Source organism: Peromyscus californicus, unplaced genomic scaffold (genome assembly GCF_007827085.1).
Source record: "Peromyscus californicus insignis strain IS unplaced genomic scaffold, ASM782708v3 Scaffold_4__1_contigs__length_199733344, whole genome shotgun sequence".
Taxonomy (NCBI): Eukaryota; Metazoa; Chordata; class Mammalia; order Rodentia; family Cricetidae; genus Peromyscus; species Peromyscus californicus.
Window position 1 is genome coordinate 71,343,853 of NW_026294562.1, and position 23,470 is coordinate 71,367,322.

General features: G+C 46.6%; 1 protein-coding gene across 3 annotated transcripts in view; it reads right to left on the minus strand.

Annotated features, from left to right (window-relative positions):
* Gpr26 (G protein-coupled receptor 26) overlaps positions 1 to 23,470 on the minus strand; it is an 88,693-nt gene that overhangs the window by 37,843 nt on the left and 27,380 nt on the right. Inside the window, exon 4 of one of the 3 annotated variants that reach the window (XM_052714769.1) lies at positions 15,782 to 15,929. The exons of the other annotated variants lie outside the window; for them this stretch is intronic. Within the exon in view, the coding sequence (XP_052570729.1) occupies positions 15,782 to 15,929 (148 nt within the window). The remainder of the gene's footprint in view (positions 1 to 15,781; positions 15,930 to 23,470) is intronic. 3 annotated transcript variants of the gene reach the window in all.

The window sequence follows — 23,470 nt, forward strand, 5'->3', positions numbered from 1 at the left end:
AGTTCTCCAGAAAAGCTACCACTCAGGATTTGGAGGTAACATGTACATTAGCCACTAATTTGCATTCAAACAATGTCCCTGTCTGGGTTCAACTTGTGAGCATGGCTCTGTGACCTCTGATTACACAACTCTGTGAATTTTCCATCCCTTTGCTTTTCCCCTCCCCACCATTAGAAGCACTCACTGATGGAGAGAGAGCCATATCAGGTGCTCTGGGCTGCAAGGGGCATCATTGTTCAAACTTCCGGAATTGTAGCCTGGTGACTGCCTGAGCCAGCCTTCAACACATCAGCACAGAGAAATAGCAGGGATTAGAACCAGGCCTACTCTTACCTCTTAAATTAACCTTTGGTGGAATAAGTCACAGGTGTCTCAAAGTAGTTCAAATAAAGCCTCCTATGTTCACCCTTGTTCACCCCCTCTGTTTACTGATCCTGAATAGGAAGGATGGTATTCTGTGTATCTTGAGGTTTTGTTTTTTTATCTCAATAAAAGAGGGAGAAAACACAAGCTCTGATAAAAGACTTCTTGTTGCTTATTTTGATTCTCCTCTCCTGGCAGGGAGGCCAGTGAGAAGAGAATTCCCTGAGCCCAGGTTGAAAGGAGGTAAAGACTTTGCCTGAGCTGCAGTACCTGGCACCAGAAGTGAGTCTGAGAGAGAAGGGCACAGATGGGGATGGCCATTCAGATGGTGCACTGGCTACTTTTATGTCAACTTGACACAGCTGGAGTCATCTAAGCGGGGGATCCTCAATTGAAAAAAAATGCCTCAATAAGGTTGGGCTCCTATAGGACATTTTATTAACTAGTGACTGATGAGGAAGGCCCAGCCCATAGCAGGTGGTGCCATTCCTGGGCTGATGGTCCTAAGTTTTATAAGAAAGCAGGCTGGGCAAGTCTTGAGTGAGCAAGCCAGTAAGCAGCACCCCTCCATGGCCTCTGCACCAGCTACTCTCTCCAGATTCCTGCCCTGTTTGAGTTCCTGTCCTGACCTCCTTCAATGATGGACTTCAATGTGGAAGGGTAAGCCAAATAAACCCTTCCAGCTCCAACTTGCTTTTTAGTCATGATGTTTCACTGCAGCGATAGAAACCCTAAGACACATGGATAGCAGAGCAGAAAGACTTGGGATATTCAAAGTGGAAGTGAGGTGCATGTGGGGGAGAGCAAGTGATATTGGTCCTAAGAGGTGGCAGAGAGGAGGGATGGGAAACGTGCTCTGCAGATGGGAGGGATTTGCTTTGTTCCTTGACTTGGCTGTGAAGGGCAGCTTTGATAGGCGTGCAGAAAAGTCACCTCATAGCTGAGGCCGGCCTTCTCTCTACTGATAGAAAAGCAGCTAAAACAAAGGTTAGCCACAGGCATTCATTGGCTGATGGTCTCGAAACTTCAAGGAATAAGTATGCATCATGTATGGCTGGACCTGGGAGCAGATGATATTAGCATCTCTCTAAACCTGGACTCTGGTCTCCTTGCAAGTGGCTTCATAGCAGGGGTACTCTCAGATGCTAGAGGTGTGTCATAGCAAGCAGGCTTTCATCTCACTGTCTTAACACCGGGGAGGAGAGCGCCTCCACCTGGCAATCTCACACAAAGCCCTTGGGTTGGATATTCATCTCCAACCCAACTTACTTGGTAAAGAGGTTGCAGTTCTCTGAATAGCTAGATCTGGGTACCGGATCAGGGGCTAGTGAAGAAGATGGGTTCCATCCTAAGAACATGGGTGCCAGGGCTGAGGAGGTGACCCCACTGATAGTGAGGACCCAGTACCCATGAAAAAGAAGTAGTATGTAAAGCCATGTAGAACAGTGGTACACACCTGTGATCCCAGTGCTGGCGAGGCAGAGACAAGTGGATTCCAGAGCTCAGTGGCCAACCAGGATAGCTGAACTAGTGAGCTCCAGGTTCAGTGAGAGACCCCCAAAACCTGATGTGGGAGTAATTGAGGAGGACATCTGACATGGACTTCTAACCTCTACATGTATGCACACCATACATACATAATACACACACACACACACACACACACACACACACACACACACACACACACACACACACGGACATGAGCGTTAAATGAGAAAGAGAGCAGTACTCTAAGGGAAACTTGAGTTTTTCCCAGGAGAAGATGACTTCCGGATGCAGAGCAGCATGAGGCTCTGAAAAGATCGGGTTCTTGCTGTGTGGCTGAAAGCTGTAGCCCTGGTAGCATGGGGTTGAGTGAGTGTGTGTTTCACTAGGAGCAGGAACACAGTGATCTGGACATGGATGCACTAAGCTCTTGTAAGTTAATTAGATAAAAAAAAAAACAAAACAGCTCAGCACATTAGAGGCCTCTGTGTCTCTTCACACAGAGTCTCTGAGTCTGGTGAGTTTGAATCCACAAACACGGGAGGAGATGAGTCTGTACTCTGTGTCTGGGGCTACTACTCTATTGCAGAGAGCATTGACGGCACTGCAAAGAACAGCCGGGGAACAGATAGACCCTACTTATCTCTGCTGCCTCCATAAGCCTGGGGAAGATCCTTTGGTATTTGATATTTCATAGCCTCAAAGGAAGCGCTATGGTTCTGGGGTGAGGGCAATGGAGTCTTGGAGACTTATGTGTGAATGAAACACGCTCAGAGGACACAGATGTTGCAAACATGTGGCTTCAGTCCTCTTTGCTGTTGGCTTGGTGTCCCCCTAAATCTGCAAAAGTGAGAGGACACACGGGGACCCTTGAACATGTAGCAGAGTGGGTCTGCCCTCAGAACACAGGCTGAGGGTTTCCTTTGCTTAGTTAGGAATCTCTCAGGAAGACTGCACTTTCAATGCCAGGATGACTCTATCCCAGGCTGGGTGCATTGAGAAAATTGGATTCTTTATTTGGGTCTGAATGAGATTGAATTTGAGGCCCTAGTAAAGGAAAACAGCATGGTCCTAAAAGCCAGGCAGTCTACCTACTGGTCACTCTCTTCCCTTCTGACTTTGATTCTGACCAAACATGGGTTCTGGGTTACACACTGGAGACACACACCTCATGGTCCCCATGGAAATATTGGGAAATTCAAGGCAGGTTGATCTGCTGCTCCTTCTCCTTTAGAACCATTGGGTCCTGTGTGTGTATGTTTGTGTGTGTGTGTGTGTGTGTGTGTGTGTGTGTGTGTGTGTGTGTGTGTGTGTGTGTAACAGTTCTGGTGATGAAAAACAGTCTGAGTACCACATTTGTTTGCAACGAAGAGCTGAAGTTGAGGGGATCCTGTGGAGAGGATGCCTGCCTGTAGTATGGGGCACACCAGTCTACCCTGGAGTGCATGCCATGAGCTTCCCTGAGCAATAGGGTAGACCTGTTGCTGAGCACATAGGTGACCCCCATGGCCTGGGCTGGCCTTCAGGCAAATGGGATCCAGCAAGACCCCATGACCACCAGCCCCTCAAGAGAGATGCCCAGAGCACAACCAGGAACTGGAACCCCTCACCCATGCTCTGAAACCCATCCCTGAACCTCTTCCTTATCCACACTCAGCCACCATACCCCTCACCTGCATCCCTGCCCTCCATCCTCCTCTGGTCTCCCCATACCCAGTGGTCCTTTCTTTCAGTGCTGACTAGAGTTGTGTATCCAGGACCTTGGGGATCACTGGTTATATATCAGTCACCCCCCCCCCCCCACCACACACACTATTTAAACCTCTCTATGGTGCATGGGATGGCTTAATTTGAATCCGGACTCAACACTAGTTAGCCTACAGTCCCAAGCCCCACAAGCCTACATGTTTTCATATTTCAACAGGAGGGAACACTACTACACTCCAGGGATGTTACACTGTTAAATATGACAGTGTTTGCAAAGGGCTTGACATGCAAAACGCTTATTAACTGCTGCGAATTATTTCCTGTGAAAAGCACATCTACAGGAAGTTTAACAGAGCTGGTGCAGCAGTCATTTCAATCTCTGTGGTCCATGAAGGCAGAGGAGTGGAAATTAATAGCTCCCTCGCACCCTTAATGACTATTATACTTCCATTTATCCGTGGCACTCTCAAGTTTCCAGACAATATTTGATTTTCCTTCTCTTCTTCCACCGTCTCCCATGAGACCCCCAAACTGCTCCCCCTTTCCCTTTCAGAATTTCTCTAGTGCTGAGCTAAACCTTGTCTTTCCTGCACCTGTCACTGCCTCCTCCCCTTTCTCCCTTTTCTTTCTCCTCTCCCCTTCTGCTTCTTCTCCCCCACTCATCTTCTCTTCCCCTCCGCTCTCCCCTCCCCTCCTATCCCTCCTTCTCTCCCTTCTCCGCTTCCTCCCTCTCTGCTCCCTCTTCTTCTCCTCCTCATTCTTCCTGTGCAGCAGCTGTGTGGAGAAGCTCATGGGTTCTGACCAGCCTGTGTCCCCAGTGACCAACCAGCAGACACTAACAGAAATCCCTGACCCTTGTCCTAACCAAATGGGAACTCTGTGACTGGCACTGGGAGCTCTCTTCTCACAGGCCCTTTGGATTCAGAGATGCCTGGGGCAGATATTTCAGGGCCAGTAGACCCCCAAGTGGTGTCCTTGGGCTCTGAAGAGAGGTTGGTAGCTGGACAGAGGAGACCCACTGACCTGACCTGGCTTCAGGATTCTGTCGATCTCCTTCACTGGTTCTCAAGCTAATACTCCATTCAGCCTGCCCTGACCCCAGCCTGGACAGAGTCATCTTGACATTGCAAAGAGCAGTTTTATACAGAGATTCCTAATTAAATAAGAAAACCCACAGCCTGGATTCAGACAGCTCTGTTCTGAGGAGTAAGAGATAAGGAAACATCACATGGGGAGATAGTACTGATCTCTCCCAAATACCAGTCCTGGAAGCTTTGACGATTTCACATGAGCAAATTTCATCCCACCAAGTCTTACCTGGTGGTGTTCACAGCCTGGCACTTTGAGCATCTCCAACAGCTGACACAGTGAAGCTTAGGTGGCTGAGGAGGAAGGGCTTTCTTTGGAGGGTTCTGCTAGGAATGTTTCTCCATCATTTCCTTCTCTGGGGTGGAGGTGGGTATTCTTCATAGACCTCAGGTGACAGACTTGAGCAGACCAGTGGAGTTCTTAGTGTTGAAGTTACATCTCCTCCTTCTACTCTTTCTGGGTTTCAGAAACACTTCAGAGTATTCTACTCTGCATTACCGGAGCTGCATTAATAGACAGCCCCTATTTCCTTTCTTTTATTTCCTTAAAAGATTTATTTATTTTTATTTTCTGTGTGTGATGTTGTGCCCATATATATGTATGTATGTATGTATATATATATATGTGTGTGTGTGTGTATATATATGTATATATGTGTATGTGTGTGTATATATATATATATATATATATATATATATGTGTGTGTGTATGCACCACATGTGTGCCTGGTGCCCTTGGAAGACAGAAGAGGCATTGGATCCCCTGCAACTGGAGTTACAGACAGCTGTGAGCCACCATGTGGGTGCTGGGAACCGAATCTGGGTCCTCTGTATGAGCAGAGTGCGCTCTTAACCACTGAGCCATCTCTCCAGCTTCCCAGTCCCCATTTTCTAAAAGAGAGATCAGGCCTCAGTGCAGTCTGTGGGAAACCCTAGAGTGAGAATGTGTGTGGATATGTGATTGGGAATGCCTCGGATTTGGGCCTCGAGCTTGAATCCTTGCTTCATCCTGAAGGTATCCACATACTCATCAGTTTGATGGCATTCAGCTTATCATCATGTCGCTTTGTGGATTGTGTCTTTGGGTTTGTATCAAAGACATATTTGTCTTACTCGAGGTCACAAACATTTTCTACTTTATCTTTTATGCATTTATATTTTTATCATTGTGTCTATGGTATATTGCCAGGAGAGAATCTTTGAAAAAGATTGATCTGATAAAGAGTTTGTATTCAGATATATAAGAAAGTTCCTAAAAATAATTAAGGAAACTAAAGGGAGGGTCCTGGCTGATCCCAGTTAAATTCTTGAGAAATCACCACATTGTCCTGAGAGCCACTGAATCTTGGAGTGGTGTGTTACAGGTCAATAGTTAGCTCCAATGAGTTACCAGGAGTCTGACAAACATATCCTAAGCCAGGTAGGGTGGTGTACACCTGTAATCCCAGTTACTTAGGAGGCTGAGGTACAGTGTTCTGGTGATTCCAGTGAAAGAATGAAAAGAACCTTGAGTGAGCTTTGTGAAAGAAAATCATGTGAAAATATAGCCAGCATCATCAGTCACCTGGGAGATGGAAATTAAAGCCACAGTGAGATGCATAACACACCTACGGGAACAACCACAATAGAACTAAGTAACCATATCAAATGTTGTTGAGCATGTGAGATGCATTAGTCAGGGTTCTCCAGGGGAATAGAACTGATTCTATCAATTATCTATCTATCTATCTATCTATCTATCTATCTATCTATCTATCTATCTATCTATCTTCTATTTTGTTATGACATATATGTTAAAAGGAGAATTTATTAGAATAGCTTACATGATATGGTTTGGGCAGTTGGACAATGATTGCTTCACACTAGAGGGGCTGAGAATCCAGTAGTTGCTCAGCCATGCCAATCTGGTGCTGACAGCCTGGGGGACTCCTGGAGAGCTGCCAGTCTTCTGTCTACACTGGAAACCCAAAGAAGCTGGTTCTAACATCAGCAAAGGAATGCTGCAGCCACAGAATAGACGAACTTCAAGCAAGAGTGGGGGCAAGCAGGCAAGAAGCACAGAAAACATAAGGAATCATGACATTGTTTTTGCTTTAAGGTACCAAGTCCCAGAGAGGCTGGTCATAGAGCAATTGCCAACCCTAATGAGTTGCTGGCAGTCTGAAATCTACATCCCAAGTTAGATATGCCTACACGTGCCTATAGTCCCAGCTACTCAGGAGCCTGAGGCAGGATGTACTTACTTACTTACAGGAAGTTAAGTACATGAGGTAGGTACCAGTAGTGAGGTGCCATAGAGCAAACAGGCAAGAGAAACCGTCATCCTACTCAGTGACTCTGGTGTAGAACCCTGCCTGCTTATGCCAATGTTTTGGGGTTCTGCACAGGACTAAGTTGGTCCAAGTAGCCATCTGTGAGACAGAATAACAATGGCCAAAGAGGGCGCCAGTGAGCACTTGGGCCACCTGCCCCCCCCCCCCCCCCCCCCCCGGGCTGGGATGGAGTCCAATCCTATTGAATACTACCCACACTGTGAGCGGAAGGGGATATGAAATCTCTCTTGCCAGAAGAAGGGCAAAGGGGTGTGGATACAGCAGGCCAGAGCAACTGCTTCAGGGCAACTGACATAGAGGACTCCACGTCAAAAGGAACTGAGTGGGTTCAGGAAGTCCAGGATGTTGATGTCCCCACAAAAAGGTTAGTAGGTTGTGCACATTAGACGGATGATTTGCAGAAAATCCTTTTACCAAGTTCAAAAGTAAGTATTCAGTTACTGATGGTCATTGCTCTTTTATTTTTATCATCATCATCATCATCATCATCGAGTAGCATGCAGAATTCACAGATAGTCCTCCCTCTGCCAACATTGGCCCATAGTTGGTCCCAGCGTGGCTATCTTTTCATGTAAGTACATTTGGCCATGTGAAGAGAGTGTCCCTGGTACACCTGGGCATGGTGTTTGGCAGAGAAGTGTTGTACTTGTCTATTTGAAAAGTCCTTATCTTATTAATTCATAGCCCTGGGGACTTGGTTCTTTTGTGACTGTTCATTGAGGAGGCAAATAACTCAGCTGGGCTTCATGTCTGGTTTCAAGGTTTCCATGGAGACCTGAATGAAGACAGATGCAGCTTTCAAAGCCTCCACACTTTCCCTTTGCAGTGGGGTAGCGAGGGGATATTCTGTGAGATACACCCCCTCCTTACCTCTCTCCCTCCGTGTATATGTATGTACACAGATGTGTGCATGTGTTAAAAGCTTGACATTTTACAGACACATGTGCAAGCTCATCCTCTCTGATGAGAGACAACTTAGCCCTGGAAACCATGAAAAGTCACCACACATACCTCCAGAGAGTCTAGGTGTCACTAGACTGCCTGTCAAGATCCTCCCATGAACAGGGCTTTGCTCTAAAGCTGACTGGGGCACTTGGTAGCTGACAGGGACCGACAGACAATCTCAGAGGCCACACACATCGCATTTTCAGTCACCTAATCGCAAACAACTCAGGTGTAAGAACTTGCCCTGCCACAGAAGTCAAGGTAAGAGTTGTGACTGTGGCTGCTTGGGGCCTGAGCATTGCTATTAGGGGTAAGGAGATATTCTTAGTGCTGGGCTTCTCTTGTGGTTGGAAGAGGAGGAGAAAGCGAGCAAGTATTTGTGTGTCTCTGGTGTACATTCTCTACCTCATAACCAATTTCTATCATTTCTGAAGCTTTTAGCTGAGCACATGGTTCCTGCCTGGAACAGTTGGGCATGCTGCTGCTTAAGATGTGGCACCCTGTGCCTGCCTTATGATACAGGGCAACAGTCCATGGGGAAGGCAGACACTTAGTCCAGGAACTGGAGCACATGACTCCAAGTCTCAGGTAAGTCTACACTGGGGAGGCCACTTAGCTCTCTTGCCAAGGCCACCTCTGTCTACCTCCAAATGCCTCACTCTAGTCTCTGTTCTGTTAGCGCCACAAGCAGGAGGCATCCTCAATAGGGAACTCTTGGCAGACATAACTGAAGAAAACTCTAGAAAGAAAGTAGGAGATTAAAAAAAATCATGAATTAGCCAAATAGAAAACACCAAGATGAGTCTAGATATTTTGAATGTCTGAAAACTCAGACAGGTTTACAGTTTAAAACTGAAAGAAAAAGATGAGTTATGCACCCAGATGCCAGGATCAGGTGAGCTGGAGAGGGGGGATGCCATACATCAGAGATTCTTGCAGGGTTCCCCACCCTGTGATTTACCCAGTCAGCGAAGCTTCCCTGTCACTAGTGACCATTGTCTACATCCTGGTGACTTGTGGCACACTCTGCCCTGCATTGCCTTGGTTCTCCTACTGAGTCCATGGCAAAGGCCGTACGGAGTTTCTCTTTCCATGCTCCTCCGGGTCTGTGAAAGCATCAAGTACCCAGAAAACATGTGCTTAAAATCTTAGACATGTGTTCTTGCCAAAGCTTCAAAAAGTCACTGATTAATTAGACAGATAACCCCATGAGGATAAACTGATTTTTGGAATTTCATCAGGCACACTCTGCAGCCCTGATCGAGTACTCAGCTGCATTTCCTGAATGCCTTTATAATCATTTTCAGTGGAGATGTGTATCATGTGGCTATTCTTACCCTTTGCTTTTCATTTCTCTATTGTATGGGCATTTGATGGTCACCTATTAACTTTAAACATTGCCTTAAGTACTAGAGAGAAAAGCAAAATGTAGACAGAGTTTCCACTCTGACCCACCCAGCTGCCTAGGGCCGTGACTCTAAACATCTCAACCGAAGCACGCTGAGAAATGGATTTTTCCCCTGAGAACCAAGGTTCACAGATCACACAACACATCAGACATGCTCTTCTATTTTCTATCTCATTCATTGTTCCTTAAAGCAAAGTCCTCACACGGCCATTCAATGGATTTGATGACCCACAGCTACCTGGATCGCTCCCGCCATTTGAAAGGCACTGATCCGGGGCAGAGGTTCAGCATCTCTTCTGTGTTGTGGATCCCTCAGCATCATCTCCTTCCCCACACAAAATGATGGGAGTGAGACTATGAAGGAAGACTAGTACTTCAAGATGTCTTTACAACAATTAAAATATGTTAAGAAACAAATAAGTGATGCAGCCATGGATAAGCCTCATTATCGGCTCATTAAATGCACATTCTTAGTCGCTGACTCAACAGCAACATCGTTTGAAGTAGCGAGGAGCAGAAATGCTATACTTAGAATTCTGCAGCTATAATTCGATTCCCAAATACCTGATGATGATTAGGGCTGACTGTCACGGCGCTGCTTTGAAGTATCATCTACACTAACAATGGCAGAAATGATAACTTTCAGAAATTGCTGAAAACAAAGGAACATCCAACTTCACCGAGAGTGGCGCTTTGTGGAGTCCCATAGCAGGGCCCCGGTCTTTCATCTTGTAAAGCACAACCCTGTCTTTGCAGCAGGATCCAAGGGTTTCATCTTGACAGTGAGCTAGGACTCTACAAAGGAAGAAGTAGGCAAAGGCAGGCATGTTGGTTCAGGGATCCCAGTACTCACAGGAGGCACAAGCAGGAGGGCTGTAAGTTCAGGGCCAGCCTGGGCTACATAGTGACTACTTCCCACACAAACAAAACAGGATGAGGCAGGTGAATTAGGTCCACCCATTGGTTGTCAGAGGAAGTAGAAGGAGCCCTTGGCTGCCCATGGCTAGTCAATTTTTCCTGTCCCTGTGCTCTCACCATTTGGGTTCAGAAGCACAGGTCTGTATCCCACAAGCACACTTTCTTTGGGTGCTGATCACCATGGATCTACCAATTTTTAAAGCTGGGTAAAGAATAACTGCTATGGGGAACAGTGGTAGCATGGTACCTCTTCCCCCTCCAGCTGCTCAGTCCTGATCTGCAGCAGGAGACTTCCCAGCAGGGAGCCTACCCCCTATGGTCAGTCGGGAAGAAGGGTTGGCCAGGTGGGTGACTCAGCACTTGGGCTGTGCTGACTTTGGTGGCCCCTGAGAAACAACTGTTTAAGCTGCTAAGGAGGAGGATACTCAGCAGGTTGGACCCATCCAGGCTTGTGAAATCCACCCTGAGAACCGAGTGTGGGAGGGAGCACTTGATCAGCTCCCCAACTGTCATTGAAAAGGCGCCTGCTTGCTAACACATTGTGGAGAAAGTCACTCTGAGACTACAACTGTTAGGTAAATAATACAACACTTCTTTGGAAGACATGTATAGGCCAAGTGGGGTGAGTTCCTAAGGAGCTGAAGCCATCTGAAAAGTGAGGGGTGAGTTCCTAAGGAGCTGAAGTCATCTGAGAAGTGAGGGGTGAGTTCCTAAGGAGCTGAAGCCATCTGAGAAGTGAGGCTACTGTTCCTCTCGTTTCTCATTGACTTACTGAGGAACAAGGCGGACTCCCAAATACCCCCAACTGCGCGCGTGCATGTGTGTGTGTGTGTGTGTGTGTGTGTGTGTGTGTGTGTGTGTGTAGGGGGTGCTGGTTATACACATACCTGTGTAGGTATGCATATGAGAATATGAGGGTCAGAGGACAATGCCAGCTATTGTTCCTCAGGTACTGTCCACTCACTGGCTTGGGACTCACCCGTCATGCTAAGTTAGCCTGCCAGTGAGCCCCAAGGATCTACCTGTGTCTTCCTCCCTAGCTCTGGGATCAGGAGTGCATGCCACCATACCCAGCATTTTTTTTTAATATATATATACGGGTTCTGGTGGTGGAATTCACGTGTTTGTACTTGCAAGGCAAGCACTTTACCAATTTCATCAAGCACTTTATCTATTTCATCAGATGCAATAGCCTGTCTACTTGCCCAGCTTGAACAGAACACATTAGTGTGCTTGATAGTTTACATGTCAACTTTGCCAGGCCAGTTACCAGCTGTTCAATCGACCACCAGTCTTAGTGGGCTGCTGGGGAGGTTTTTGCAGATGTAGCAAACAAGGAGATGTTACCCACAAAAATGGATGGGAGTGGAGTGGGGGCATCTAAACAGTCAAGGGCCTTAAAAAATCAGAGGTCTCCTGGGGCAGAAGAATTCAGCATCCATTCTTCCCCGGGCTTCTAGCTCAGTTTCCCACAAGCTCATGTACCAGATTTCTTAAAATAAATGCCTTAATATGTAGGTTCTGTTTGTTTGAACAGCCCTGATGGATGTGAAGTACTTTATGTTTTGGATCATTCGAGGCACAATTTTAAAGCAAAGGTACTTACACAATGCACAGAGACACACACACAGAGAGAGAGAGAGAGAGAGAGAGAGAGAGAGAGAGAGAGAGGGTGTCCGGGAGACTTGTGATTAAACCTCTTCTCTTTTTGAGCTTTCCTCTTGATGTTGAGAGCCTCTGAGTCTCATGACACTGGTGAGGCCCCACATTTCCTGTTCTCATGCCATCCTTTGGGTTTAACTTGAGAGTTCTCTAACCAAGGCCATCTTGGTGGCCTCACCTGGCTGACTCTTTCTGCCATGTTTTCTCTTTCTTCAAACTCCTTCATGAGGCTAAGGAACTACCGTGCTCCCTGGTTTTCATCCGATGTCTTCTGTCTCCATCCTTCTCTTTCCACTTGCTCCCAGGACTTGGCTGGCAGGCAGATTCTCCACCTGGATGGTCTCAGTCACTCAACTGCTAACTCTTCATAATTCCCGGATCCTTGTCCCCATCCTCAAATTCTTTTTCCTTTATCAAAATCACCCAGCCAACTGCCCACTGGACTACCCAACCTGAGTGCCCCGCAGCAATTCTAAGCCAGTGAATCCCCACATGGATCCATAATTCCCACTGCCATATTCTGGGTCTCAGTTAACTAGAGTCCCACTCATGATCCACCCAAGTTTGAGTATCCCCTCCTGATAAACCAGTCATCCTTTCCAAGTCTTACCTTAAAAGAAAAAAACAGATTTCTTTTTATTTTATATGTATGTGTGTGTGTGCCTCAAGGTATGTATGTGCTCTGCATGTGGGCAAGTGTCCGGGGTGCCAGAAAAGGTGTCAGATCCCCATGTAACTGGAGTTATAAGTGGTTGTGAGCCATCCAAGGTAAGTTCTGAGAAGCAAACCCACGTCCTCTGCAAGTGTGCTTAACCACGGCGGCATCTCCCTAGGCCTTGTACCTGATCTCGATAGCGATGTAAATGGTGTTTATAAATGCACAAGTGAATGAGATGGCCTTTCTCTGAAGCAGAATCACTATTCTGTGTACAGTATGTGACTTCTGTGATAGGATAGCTGACCGGCTGGAGCCTAAATGACACCTGCAGTCAATAACCTGTACACCTGTGTTTTAAATCAAAGAGAACAAGTAACAGCCAGGGACCACTGAGGGGCACAGTGAAGTGTCAGGGTGATTCCAATATGTCCATGCCAGTAAGCAGGTAGGACGGCCATTTGGGCTTCTGTAATGAAATTCCCCTAAAACGGACTGCCTGTAAAGCGCAGAAATATGTATCTCTCAGAGACTGGGGTCCAAGAAGTCCAAAGCCAAGGCTCTGGCAGACATGATGTCTGATGAAGGCTGCTTCCTGGCCCATCAATGATCATTTCCTGTGTCCTCAGCTCTTGGAAGAGGAAAGGGAACTCTGGTGTGTCTCATTTACAAAGGTGCTAATCCCACCCATAAGAAGTCCATCCTTGTAGCCTAATCACCCTAAAGGTGACTGTCATTGTCTCTTAATGACAAGCACTTTATAAGGGAGGGTCTCCTGCTATTCTGCTCCTGGGCTCATGCCCGTAGACCTCCATATCCTATCACATAGATATTTGCACACCCACTTTGGTTGCTGTTCTATTTACAACAGTGATAATGAAAATGTGGTACATATACAAAATGGAAAATATCACATAGATATTTGCACATCCACTTTGCTGCTTTATTTACAACTGGATAATGAAAATGTGGTACATATACAAAATGGGATATTATTCAGCTGTAATGAAATATGGAATCAGAAATTTGCATGGCAATAATTGGACTTGGAAGGTATAATATTAAGCAGGGCAACCCAAACTCAGAAAGAAAAAGCCTGTATGTTCTCCCTCGTAAGTGGATCCTAACCTATAATGTATACATGCACATAAGTAAAAAGGGGTGAGTACTGGGCTAGGATAACATTTACAGAGGAAGCCAAGAGAGGGTGATACCAGGTGCTTAAGAAGGACTGAATACAGGCAAGAGGACTCATGAGTTATGCAGCCCCCATTGTGGCCACACAAGAAAGGTGTGTCTAGCTTCAGGAACAGATATCCCACAGGCTGCATGGCTTGCTTATGCATTACTCAAGGTTGGAATATCTCCACATTTCTAGTCTAAATACCCCTGTGTGTTCAGCTTTAGTCTCTGCATAGAGCAAATCAATAGCACAATGCCTTCAACACCCCAAGTGTAAACTGTCTAACATCTTGGCTTCCTCCCTCCATACATCTATGTTCTTTGATGCACAGTGAAGGACAAATGGCACCTCAGGTCCCCAGTCATCCTTCTAGTGCCAACCATCTCACCACTTGCATGCACATCTTCTTAAAGGAATTCTGTGTTTTACAGCATCTGCATGTATGTGTGCAAGTGTGTATGGGTTCTATTTGTGTATGCGCACATGTGTTTGCAAATGCACACATATGTGGAGACCAGAGGTGAACTTCATATGTCATTTCTCAGGTGACATCTGTCTTGCTTTTTGTTTTTTTAAGACAAAGTCTCTTTCTGGGACCAGGGACTCAACAACTGGGCTAGGCTAGCTGGCCATTTAGCCCTAGGGATCTACCTGTCTTCACTTCCCTAGCTCCGAGATTACAAGGGTATGCCCCCACGCCTAACATTTTACATGGGAATAGAACTCATTCCTCTTGCTTATACAGCAAGCACTTTACTCAGCTTTCAATCTGCCCCATGTCCATGGTTTTTCTTTTAAAGCTGGCCGTAAATTCTACAGAGTAATCCTTGTCAGGCCACCATACCCTACCAGGTCCTTTAAGAAGCTGCATGGCCTTCAGTGTCCAGTTGTACCATTGTGTGTTCAAGCAGTCCCCTAGGGTTCCCAAACATTTACTGTGATGAACAAGACAGGCATGGGCTCCTTGTATTGCCCATATCATTTTGCATGGGCTCTCATTATGATTTGGGACAGTGGAGGATGACCAGAAGGAGATGTATTCCTTGTGAGTTTTGAGACTTATTGCCAATTTGCATCCAGCAGCATCGGGCCAGCTTTCTGTGTGGGTTCAACTCAGGGAAGCTGTGTGTTCTGCTCTTATCCCAATTAGGACACAGACCAGTTCATATTGCTTTCCTGGGACTCTTTGGCACTGAAGCACACTAGCAATTCTTGTGTGACCCGATGACCCCAGGGCCACTCTTACTGTTACTCAACTTTTTTTTTATCTTTCATAAAAACCTTGGCTCCAAACCTTCCATTTGACCTCAACCACTTTGCAGCTGTATAAGCCCTGAGATCTTTGTGATGTACTGCTAGACCAATTTTCTTCCATTTTGTGGCTGGGATATTGGATTTATGGACCAGGATACAGAAAAGTACATTTATTTTTATGCAAATGCCCTGTACTGCTGCAACACACCACTTTAAATGAGCGCAGACTTATCATCCTTTGCTCCTGTTGCTCAGAAGTTCAAACTGAATGTCCCTGAGCTAAAACCAGGGTGTTTGAGGGCTGTGTTCCTTAGAGGTCTCTGCCCTTAGCAGCTTTCATAGGCCACTTGTGTTCTTGGCTTCTGGCCCTTCTCTATGTCACAACCAGCAGCAAGCACCATCAGATACTTCTGACTGGCTCCTCTTGTCACAGCTCTGTTTGACTAGCCTGCTCCTCTCTCTCTCTCTCTCTCTCTCTCTCTCTCTCTCTCTCTCTCTCTCTCTCTCTCTCTCTCTCTCTGTGTGTGTGTGTGTGTGTGTGTGTGTGTGTATTTGCACATATGCTGGGTGCACATGTCATGAGTGTGGAGGTCAGGGGATGTCTTGTGGCAATCAATTCTCTTCTTCATCATGTAGGGTCCTGGCATGAAACTCTACCTGCTGAGCCATCTTACCCACCTACCCTGTTCATCTTTCCAGAACCCTAGATAGTCACCTAGGTGGTAATTACGCCATACAGGATACTCTGCTATCTTCAGTTGATTAACTTAAGCATACCTGCAAAGTCCTCTGGCCTGATATGTGTGATGGTGTTGCAAGACAGCTTTAGGAAGGTACTGTTGTGCACCCCACCTCCAGTCTTCATCAGACATCCTTGTGATTCCAAAGCTTGTGGTTTTGCCTTTCTCCCCTTCCAGAGTGGCTCCTAGAAATGAATTCATATTCAAAGAAGCAAAATGCAGTACCTTTTATAGATAGTGTAGCATTAGGAGCCCCCTGTGTCTAAGGCAGGCTTGCAGATGGCTTGACCAAAGAGCATGCATCTTGTCGGAAGACAAGGGATGGAAGAGTGGAGGGAAACTGTCCCTGGCTGGTGTCCACTGACCTACATCCCAGAGAGTAGTTCCAAACATTTCTTCCCCACTCAGAGGAGATGGGCGCAGGTGAGTGCTGTGAGGGACTGGGGAGAAATGGAGCCAATTACTGGGTAAAGTTGACAAATGAATAATGAGCTAGAGGCTTGTCCACAAATGTCCCCCGGCTTCTTTTGCTCAGCATTTGTCTGAATTGAGCTTCATTTCAGTCTTCCCTTCAGATCCCATATGCTGTTCTGTGTGCCTGAGCCCACCGCTAGAGACACGGCCGTGCAATTACCCAGCTCCTACGCATTTTCTTGTTCTCTTGCTCTTTGAGCTTAATTTCCCTGAGAGGCTGTGCCTCAAGTTTGCTTTCAAACCCACAATTATGAGGAGGCACCTAATGAGTCCAGGAACAAACTTCAGCACTGCACAGCTATTTGGTTTTAATGGGATAAACAGGGGGAAATGTCAAACAGAGGGATCTCCATTTTTGCTTCTGGTGTTTTCGTGCCTGAAGGGTGCCCAGCCTTCTGAACGACTTGATACAGTCTGCACATGTCTGGGGGAATTGTCTCTCCTGGAGTCCTGCAGCTTCTTACACCTGTCTTGATGTCATCCAGCCTGGTGACCCTAGCTGCTTTAGCAGATCTGGAAAGCTTCCTGGTTGGGATCAGTAGAGAAGTAACACCACCAAGGTCACCGAGGATAGAGCAGGGCTCCGATTTCAGCCACCACACCATGGCATTCCCAGGAGAGGACTGATTTCCTCCCAAGGCACACGACAGGGTAATGACTCAGACAGAGGAAATGGCAAACAGCATGGATCGTAATGAATATTTTGACTTGGAAATCAGCATTCTCTGTGATGTCTAATGTCTACAGGAACTTGAGAGGTGACAGGAAAAATCTATTATCGAAGTACCATTCCCACAGTGTTGTTATTAACAGGAATTTGCTGAGAGAGGTACCTGCTGAGTACATGATGCTGTGCTGGGTACTTAGGACATGGGGAGGAGAATGGGGCTGGGAGAGGAGACAGAAGACAGAACATGCAAGCACGTAAGTAAATACAGGTTCCTCTGAACAGGATTGTTCAGAAGGAAGATAACAGAATACAATATACGGGGAAAACAGATAAGGACGGGACCCAAGGTGCATCAGCCAATGTTGGATGTCAGCTATCAGTCAACCATGAGTCACATTCCTCCCCACCCCCCATGACCAGAGCTGACTCTTCCTAGACTGAAGTAACCCCTAAGAGCGCAAAGCCTGTTCCCTAATAACTGTATTCCCTTCTTTCCAGCAGGGCAAAAACAAGACGGTGAAGACACTTGGGGAACAGGATAGGGTGAAAGGAGACAGAAGGACCTATCTCTGCAGACACCTTGAAAGCAGGGCCTGGCGTGACTGAGTCAGAGAGCAGACTGATTTGGGAGAACACCAACACCCAACTTATGTGCTGGCTAAGTCCCGAGGTCATTGTGCTGGGAGCCCAGCATTGACTCTTGGCCACCTGGCTGCCAATGGTGCATACACTCAGAGGAAGATAGGAAGTTCCCACATACCCACCACTCTCCCACCCCTGCTTCTGGCTTGTGGTAATCTGCAAGCCACCTTTGGCTTGACCCTAGCTCAGCTAAGACTCATCTCCCCGCCTGGCCTCCCATTTCTCATCCTCCTTTCCAGACGGGGCCAACAAAAAGAGTGGAAGACAGCCTTAGAGTCTCCACAAAGCAGACATTCTGCCTGATTTCTGACTCCCCCCACCCCCTTTTGACCATAGCTCAGAGTCCAGGGTCGCACCTGAGGTCCCCATCCAACCTCTTTTTGAGACACACAAGAGAATTGTTCTGTTGAGTTGTACCAGCCATGAAGACGCCAGGCCCCTCTGCAAAGACACTGGTCTCAAAGGCATAAGAGAAGTGTCACGAGACCCTGTTTGAATGAGATCTCTAGGAGGCTCTGAAGTAGTTAGTCTGGAACCTGCTGTCCCCAGAGCTAGCATATGAACCCATCATCTACCAGCTTGAGTTGATGATCAGAGCCCATTCTTTTGTCTGGGTTTGGGTCTGGGGATATGGCTCGCTTGGTATAGTACTTGCCGAGCAAGCACTAAGTCTTGGATTTGGCCTCTAGTGCTGCATAAGCTGTGTGTGGGGTGCACACCTGTAATCCTGGCATTCCAGAGGTAGAGGGAGGAAGATCAGAAGTTCATAGTTATCCTTAGCTATATGCCAGTTTTAAGGCCAGTATGGGCTACGAGACAAGGAAGGAAAGGAAGGGAAGGGAAGGGAAAGCTAGGGTATCTGATGACATCAGAGGTATACTGTCCGTAGCTACCGGTGCACCCCAAAGGTGTCGCAGCTGGGGACCAGCTCTGCTACTACTGTCTGGCCCTCAAGTTCCGTGGACAGCCACCACTGAGCTTGTCTGATGGAAGAAGAGCCACTCCTCCGAGTGACAGCCCCTTCCCCCTCCTGTAACCTCCACTCAGGGTGACTCCATGGGGACTTTCAGCCAGTAGTCACCCTCTGAGTCTTCTTCCCTAGAGGATTTTGGCAGGCCAAAGACAAAAGCACCCAAAAGTGGAACCAGGGGCTCTGTGGAAGTTCACCTCTCTGGCAGTGAGGACTCAAACCAGTGTCAACACACACACACACACACACACACACACACACACCCATACCACATGCACATATACACACATAGACACACACACATGCACATGCACACACACCCCACATGCACATACACACACACACTATTGAACTTCCTAAAATATTGTGTAGTGAGAACCCCATATAAGTGATTTTCTGTTGTTCCATATCCTTCCATTATTTGTTTCGATGCTGTGCAGTGGCAACTCGTGGTTTTAACCACTTACCTGATGGGGCCAGTCATAGGGACTTTGGAGGCTAGTTTCCTACCCTGCCATCTCCATGCAACCTGCTCAAGCTTGTGGTGGTGGAGGATAGAGGGTCTACCCTGTGCTCACCCTGACCCTGGGACTGTCCCCAGTCAAGACAAATTCATGCCCAGGCCAGCTTGTCAACACAACTACTAGTATCTCCCTCAGCCATAGGCTGGGCCCCCCAGACTCAGGAACCCAGGAAACACCATTCTGGGAAACCCATCTATAGAGACATCTGGAGGGAAAAGAAGTTCTGGTGGCCCTTAAGACATTTCCAAGTGCATCTTCCCCATCCTCACAGGGCGGGGGGTCATTTCCCAGCAGGACTAGCTCTTGGTACATTCTTGTCCCCAAGACTTCTTGTTCCAAACTTCCTTTACCACCTTCTTGTGGGTGAGGGGCCAATCTCAGGATGAATTGGGAGAAATATGACTTAGTACCTCACATGAGGCATGCGGGGCATGAGTGTTTCTAATGGGGTTCCACAGACACAGCTCAGTCTGTGAAGTCGAAGGAAGGTCATATCTCCATTTTCACTAACTTTGATGGAGACTTGGCATTACCGTCAGCTATACTGAAGAGCAGACTACAGGGACATTAGCTAAGCTGTGACCTTAATAACAGTGGAAACTACAGATGTCGTATGTCACCTTACTATTTCTGCAGATATTTGAAATGCTGCTTAAGGTCACAACAGTGTTTATATTGTCTCTGGATCTCGTCATTTAGTGCAACAATCTATATCACTTCACTGCAACTTTCAAGAACGTTTTAGCAAAAATATTTTAACATAATTTGATTCTTTCTGAACTTTTAAGTGTTTTACTTCCAAAAGGGTTATTTGGGGGAATTCATTGGTATTATAGACTGCTAACAGCCCATGACCCATAAAAGGTTACAAACACCCCCCACCCAAAGGAAGACTTATTAGCTTGACGGATTCAGTCTTTGGGGAAAATTTTTAGTGGTTCTGAAAAATGAAGAATTTTCGATGAGAGAAGGTAATTCTGAGAATTTGTCAAGATTCCTGGAACGAAAAGAAGTCTCAGAGACAGGTGGCTTCCCTCATGAGACACTCTGTTCAATGGAAATGTGTCTATCAGCGATAAATGCCATCCTACGTGTGACAGCATGAACAATGCCATCCTATGTGTGATCAGATAAACAATGCCATCCTAAGTGTGATCAGATGAGCTCTGACAGATGTTCCACACCACACAAGCAACAGTGCTGTTAACCAGGAACTCTTGTATTGACCCCCCCCAAATACCACAATATGCCTCTGAGATGTCTGTCACCCCAAACACAAATGACCACTTTTTTTTTTTATCACTTTAGATTAGCCTTTGAAATTATTTTCCTATAAATAGAAAAAAGAGAGACTATGATACGTGTTTATTCAGCTGTTGGATGTTTGGGCTGGTTTTAGCTTTGGGTTTTGACAAGCAAAGCTGCTGTGAAGATCCAGACACAGGTCACTCTTCAGACACGTCTTCGTTGGAGTTACATTTTTGTAAGCGTATGCTGGGACTGGAGGGATGGCTTCAGTGGGTAACGTGCTTACTGTGCAAACACAAGGACCTGAGATTCAATACTCAGCACCCCACAGAAACTGGGCATGTAACCCAGCACCTAGGTGGAGGGACACGGAGACGGGAAGATTCCCAGAGCTTGTTGGCTAGCCAGTCTAACCAATTGGTAAGCTCCTGCTTAGTGGGATATCCTGTCTCAAAAACCGAGAAGGATGGCCAGTGAGACAGTTGGGTGGATGAAGGTGTTCGCCGCTCAACATGGATGGGGTGACCTGAGTTTGATCCCTGGGATCCACATAGTGAAGGGAGACAATCAACTCCTACAAGTCGTGCATGCCCCCACACAAAATAAATTTAAGTGCAATAAAAATCTTATTAAACGAGGTGGAGAATGACCGAGGAGATACTCAACATTAATTTGTGTCCTCCATACACATATGTATTCCCAGCCAAACATGGACCCCTAGACCCATGTGTACCCCCAGCAACACATGTACCTTCTACATGTGCACCCACAGCCACACAAGCACACACAGATACACAAACACCAGATCACTTTGCATCCTCGAGCACAATGTATGCCTTTCAATCGTTCCACATTCTTTGGCTGAGCTGTCCCAGGGATGTGTGGTGGTGTGGTATCTCTCAGCAGTTTTAATTTCCATTTGCCTGATGATTCTTGATATCAGGATTTTTCTGTGTGCTGTTGGTCATTTGCGTACCTTTCTTTGGCGATGCTTATTTCTTCTATCCATTTCTGTGAGGTTATCTTTCTTATGTATTATCGATGCAAATCTTTTGCCAGACTCGGGAATTGCAAATGTCCTGTTTTGCCCCTGCTCTTCTGATTTTCTTAATGGTGTTTCAGGAGCAGGCATTTTCCATTGTGATGAAGTCCGGTCCATCACTTACAACCATTTTTTTCCCAAAGGTATATTTTGCATGCTCCAAAGATGTCAAGATTTCCTCCAGTGTTTTCTTCTGGGAAGTTTAGATTTTTAGCTCTCCATTTATGTGTATGAGAGTTTCAAGAGAAGCTAGTGCATGGGGCAGGATGGGTCAAGGTTTGCTTATTTGGGGGCATGGACATGCAGCTGCTTCCACACCATTAGTTGAAAGGCTCTTTCTTCCCCCCACTGGATTGGCTTAGCACCTTTGTAGGGTCAAGGGACCACTGAGGTGTTGCCTATTTCTGAATGCTATTCTTCTTTTTTATTGACTTCCATGTCCAAAATTTCATCACAGCTTAATTTTGGGAAATTAAAGATGGGAAAACTGGAACTGACAGACAGAAGAGCTTTGTACAAAGGCAGATAAAATAAGTCAGAAGCCAGCCTAGAACATGGCCCTTCTAAATATGCACCTCGGAGGAGGGGAGTTGGGGGTGGATGTGATCTAAATACATTCTATGCATGTATGAAAGTGTCAAAGAATTTGAAAATGCATAGAAGGTTTACCAGAAGTTAGAAAAATTAAGAAGACAGTGATCTATCCTTATCCCAATGGGTACCCAAAGCCACAGAGCATGCCGAGAAGTTAAGGCACTCTTCATATGCAACAAGCCCACCATTTCTGCAGTTTTATGTGCAGGGGCACATAAAACTAGCAGGCATTTCTCCTTCCTTCCTTGTCATTTCACCCAGAGGACATTCCTTCCTTCTTCCGGCTAGATCTTAGTAACATCAGCAAATGACTCTTTTCTTCCCTTACATTGAGACGTTTTCTCGATTTCCTTAAATGAAACACTCCATGGCCTTTCTTTGTCAAATCCACAGGGCCCGCATCACTACTAGTGTGCTTTGGGGTTGAAATTAAGTAACAGGGGTTCCCTGAACATAAGCACTCACAGATACGGTGACAGCCATTGAGGCTACTAAGCAGCTGTGAGCAGGTGGTGTGTGGGGATTGAGGGACACTGTTCATGTAAAGGTCTGAGTCACATCCCGGTGGGACAGAGTAGAGTGGCATGAGATTTCAACATTCGTGGTAGAACCATATGCAATTGGAAACATGTAAATTGCTTATCTCTGGAATTTCCCATTTAATACTTTTGGAGCACGGCTGACTGGAGGTAACCAAAAACCTGGAAAAGAAAGCCAGGGTTAAGGGGAGACCACAAAAATAAAGAACAGCGGGACTATGGATGCTAAGGAGCCCACCAGCCTGCCTGGAGGGTAGCTGCAGAAGGAACAGGCCAGCCAGAGTCTTCATGGAGCATCTCTTTCCCTTTGCACATGTTGCGCCACACCTGCAGGTTCTCTACTGAAACATGGGGGCGGGGATAGTGCCGTCTTCACACGAACAATGAATGCCAGGTTACAGAGGCAGTGCTGCTGATGTGTAGCATGCAGCATCTGGGACACAGCAGGTGTTCAGGGGGCTGTGATGGTCCACACTGTTACTCAGATCCTTGGTCCTGAAGTGGCTGGAGGGCTGACCCTTAGTGGTGAGGACAGCCTCTGTGGACCAGGGTATTCCATCTGCAGGCACAGATTCCTTCCTGACTCATCATTCTGGTCTCAAGTCACCTCCTCACCTCTCTGATCCCAGACTCTGTATCATGAAAGGGGAAAATCTTACAGCTGGAACTCTTAGGAAGAAGACCTGGCTGAAAGCCCAGAACAGCACCGAAGTATATGGCAACAAGAGGGTGGCTTCTTTCCCCTCCCAGAATGCTTGTCTCTGGAATCCCAGTCATGGATCACTTGGCAAAGTCCAGAGAACCTGCCCAAAGGATAAAAGTTGCATGGTTCTGCGGTTTGAATCTGCCCTGCCTCCCCAAGCAAGTGATTGAAACTGAATCTCCTGCGTGGGAGTGTCTGATGAGAGGCATTTAAGTAATGAGGCTCCACCTTCAGGCCTGCATTAACACCAACTCCAAGCAGTCTGGAAGCCTCAAGTTCAGTTTCTTATATTCTTTCTTTCTTGCCATATGATGCCTTCC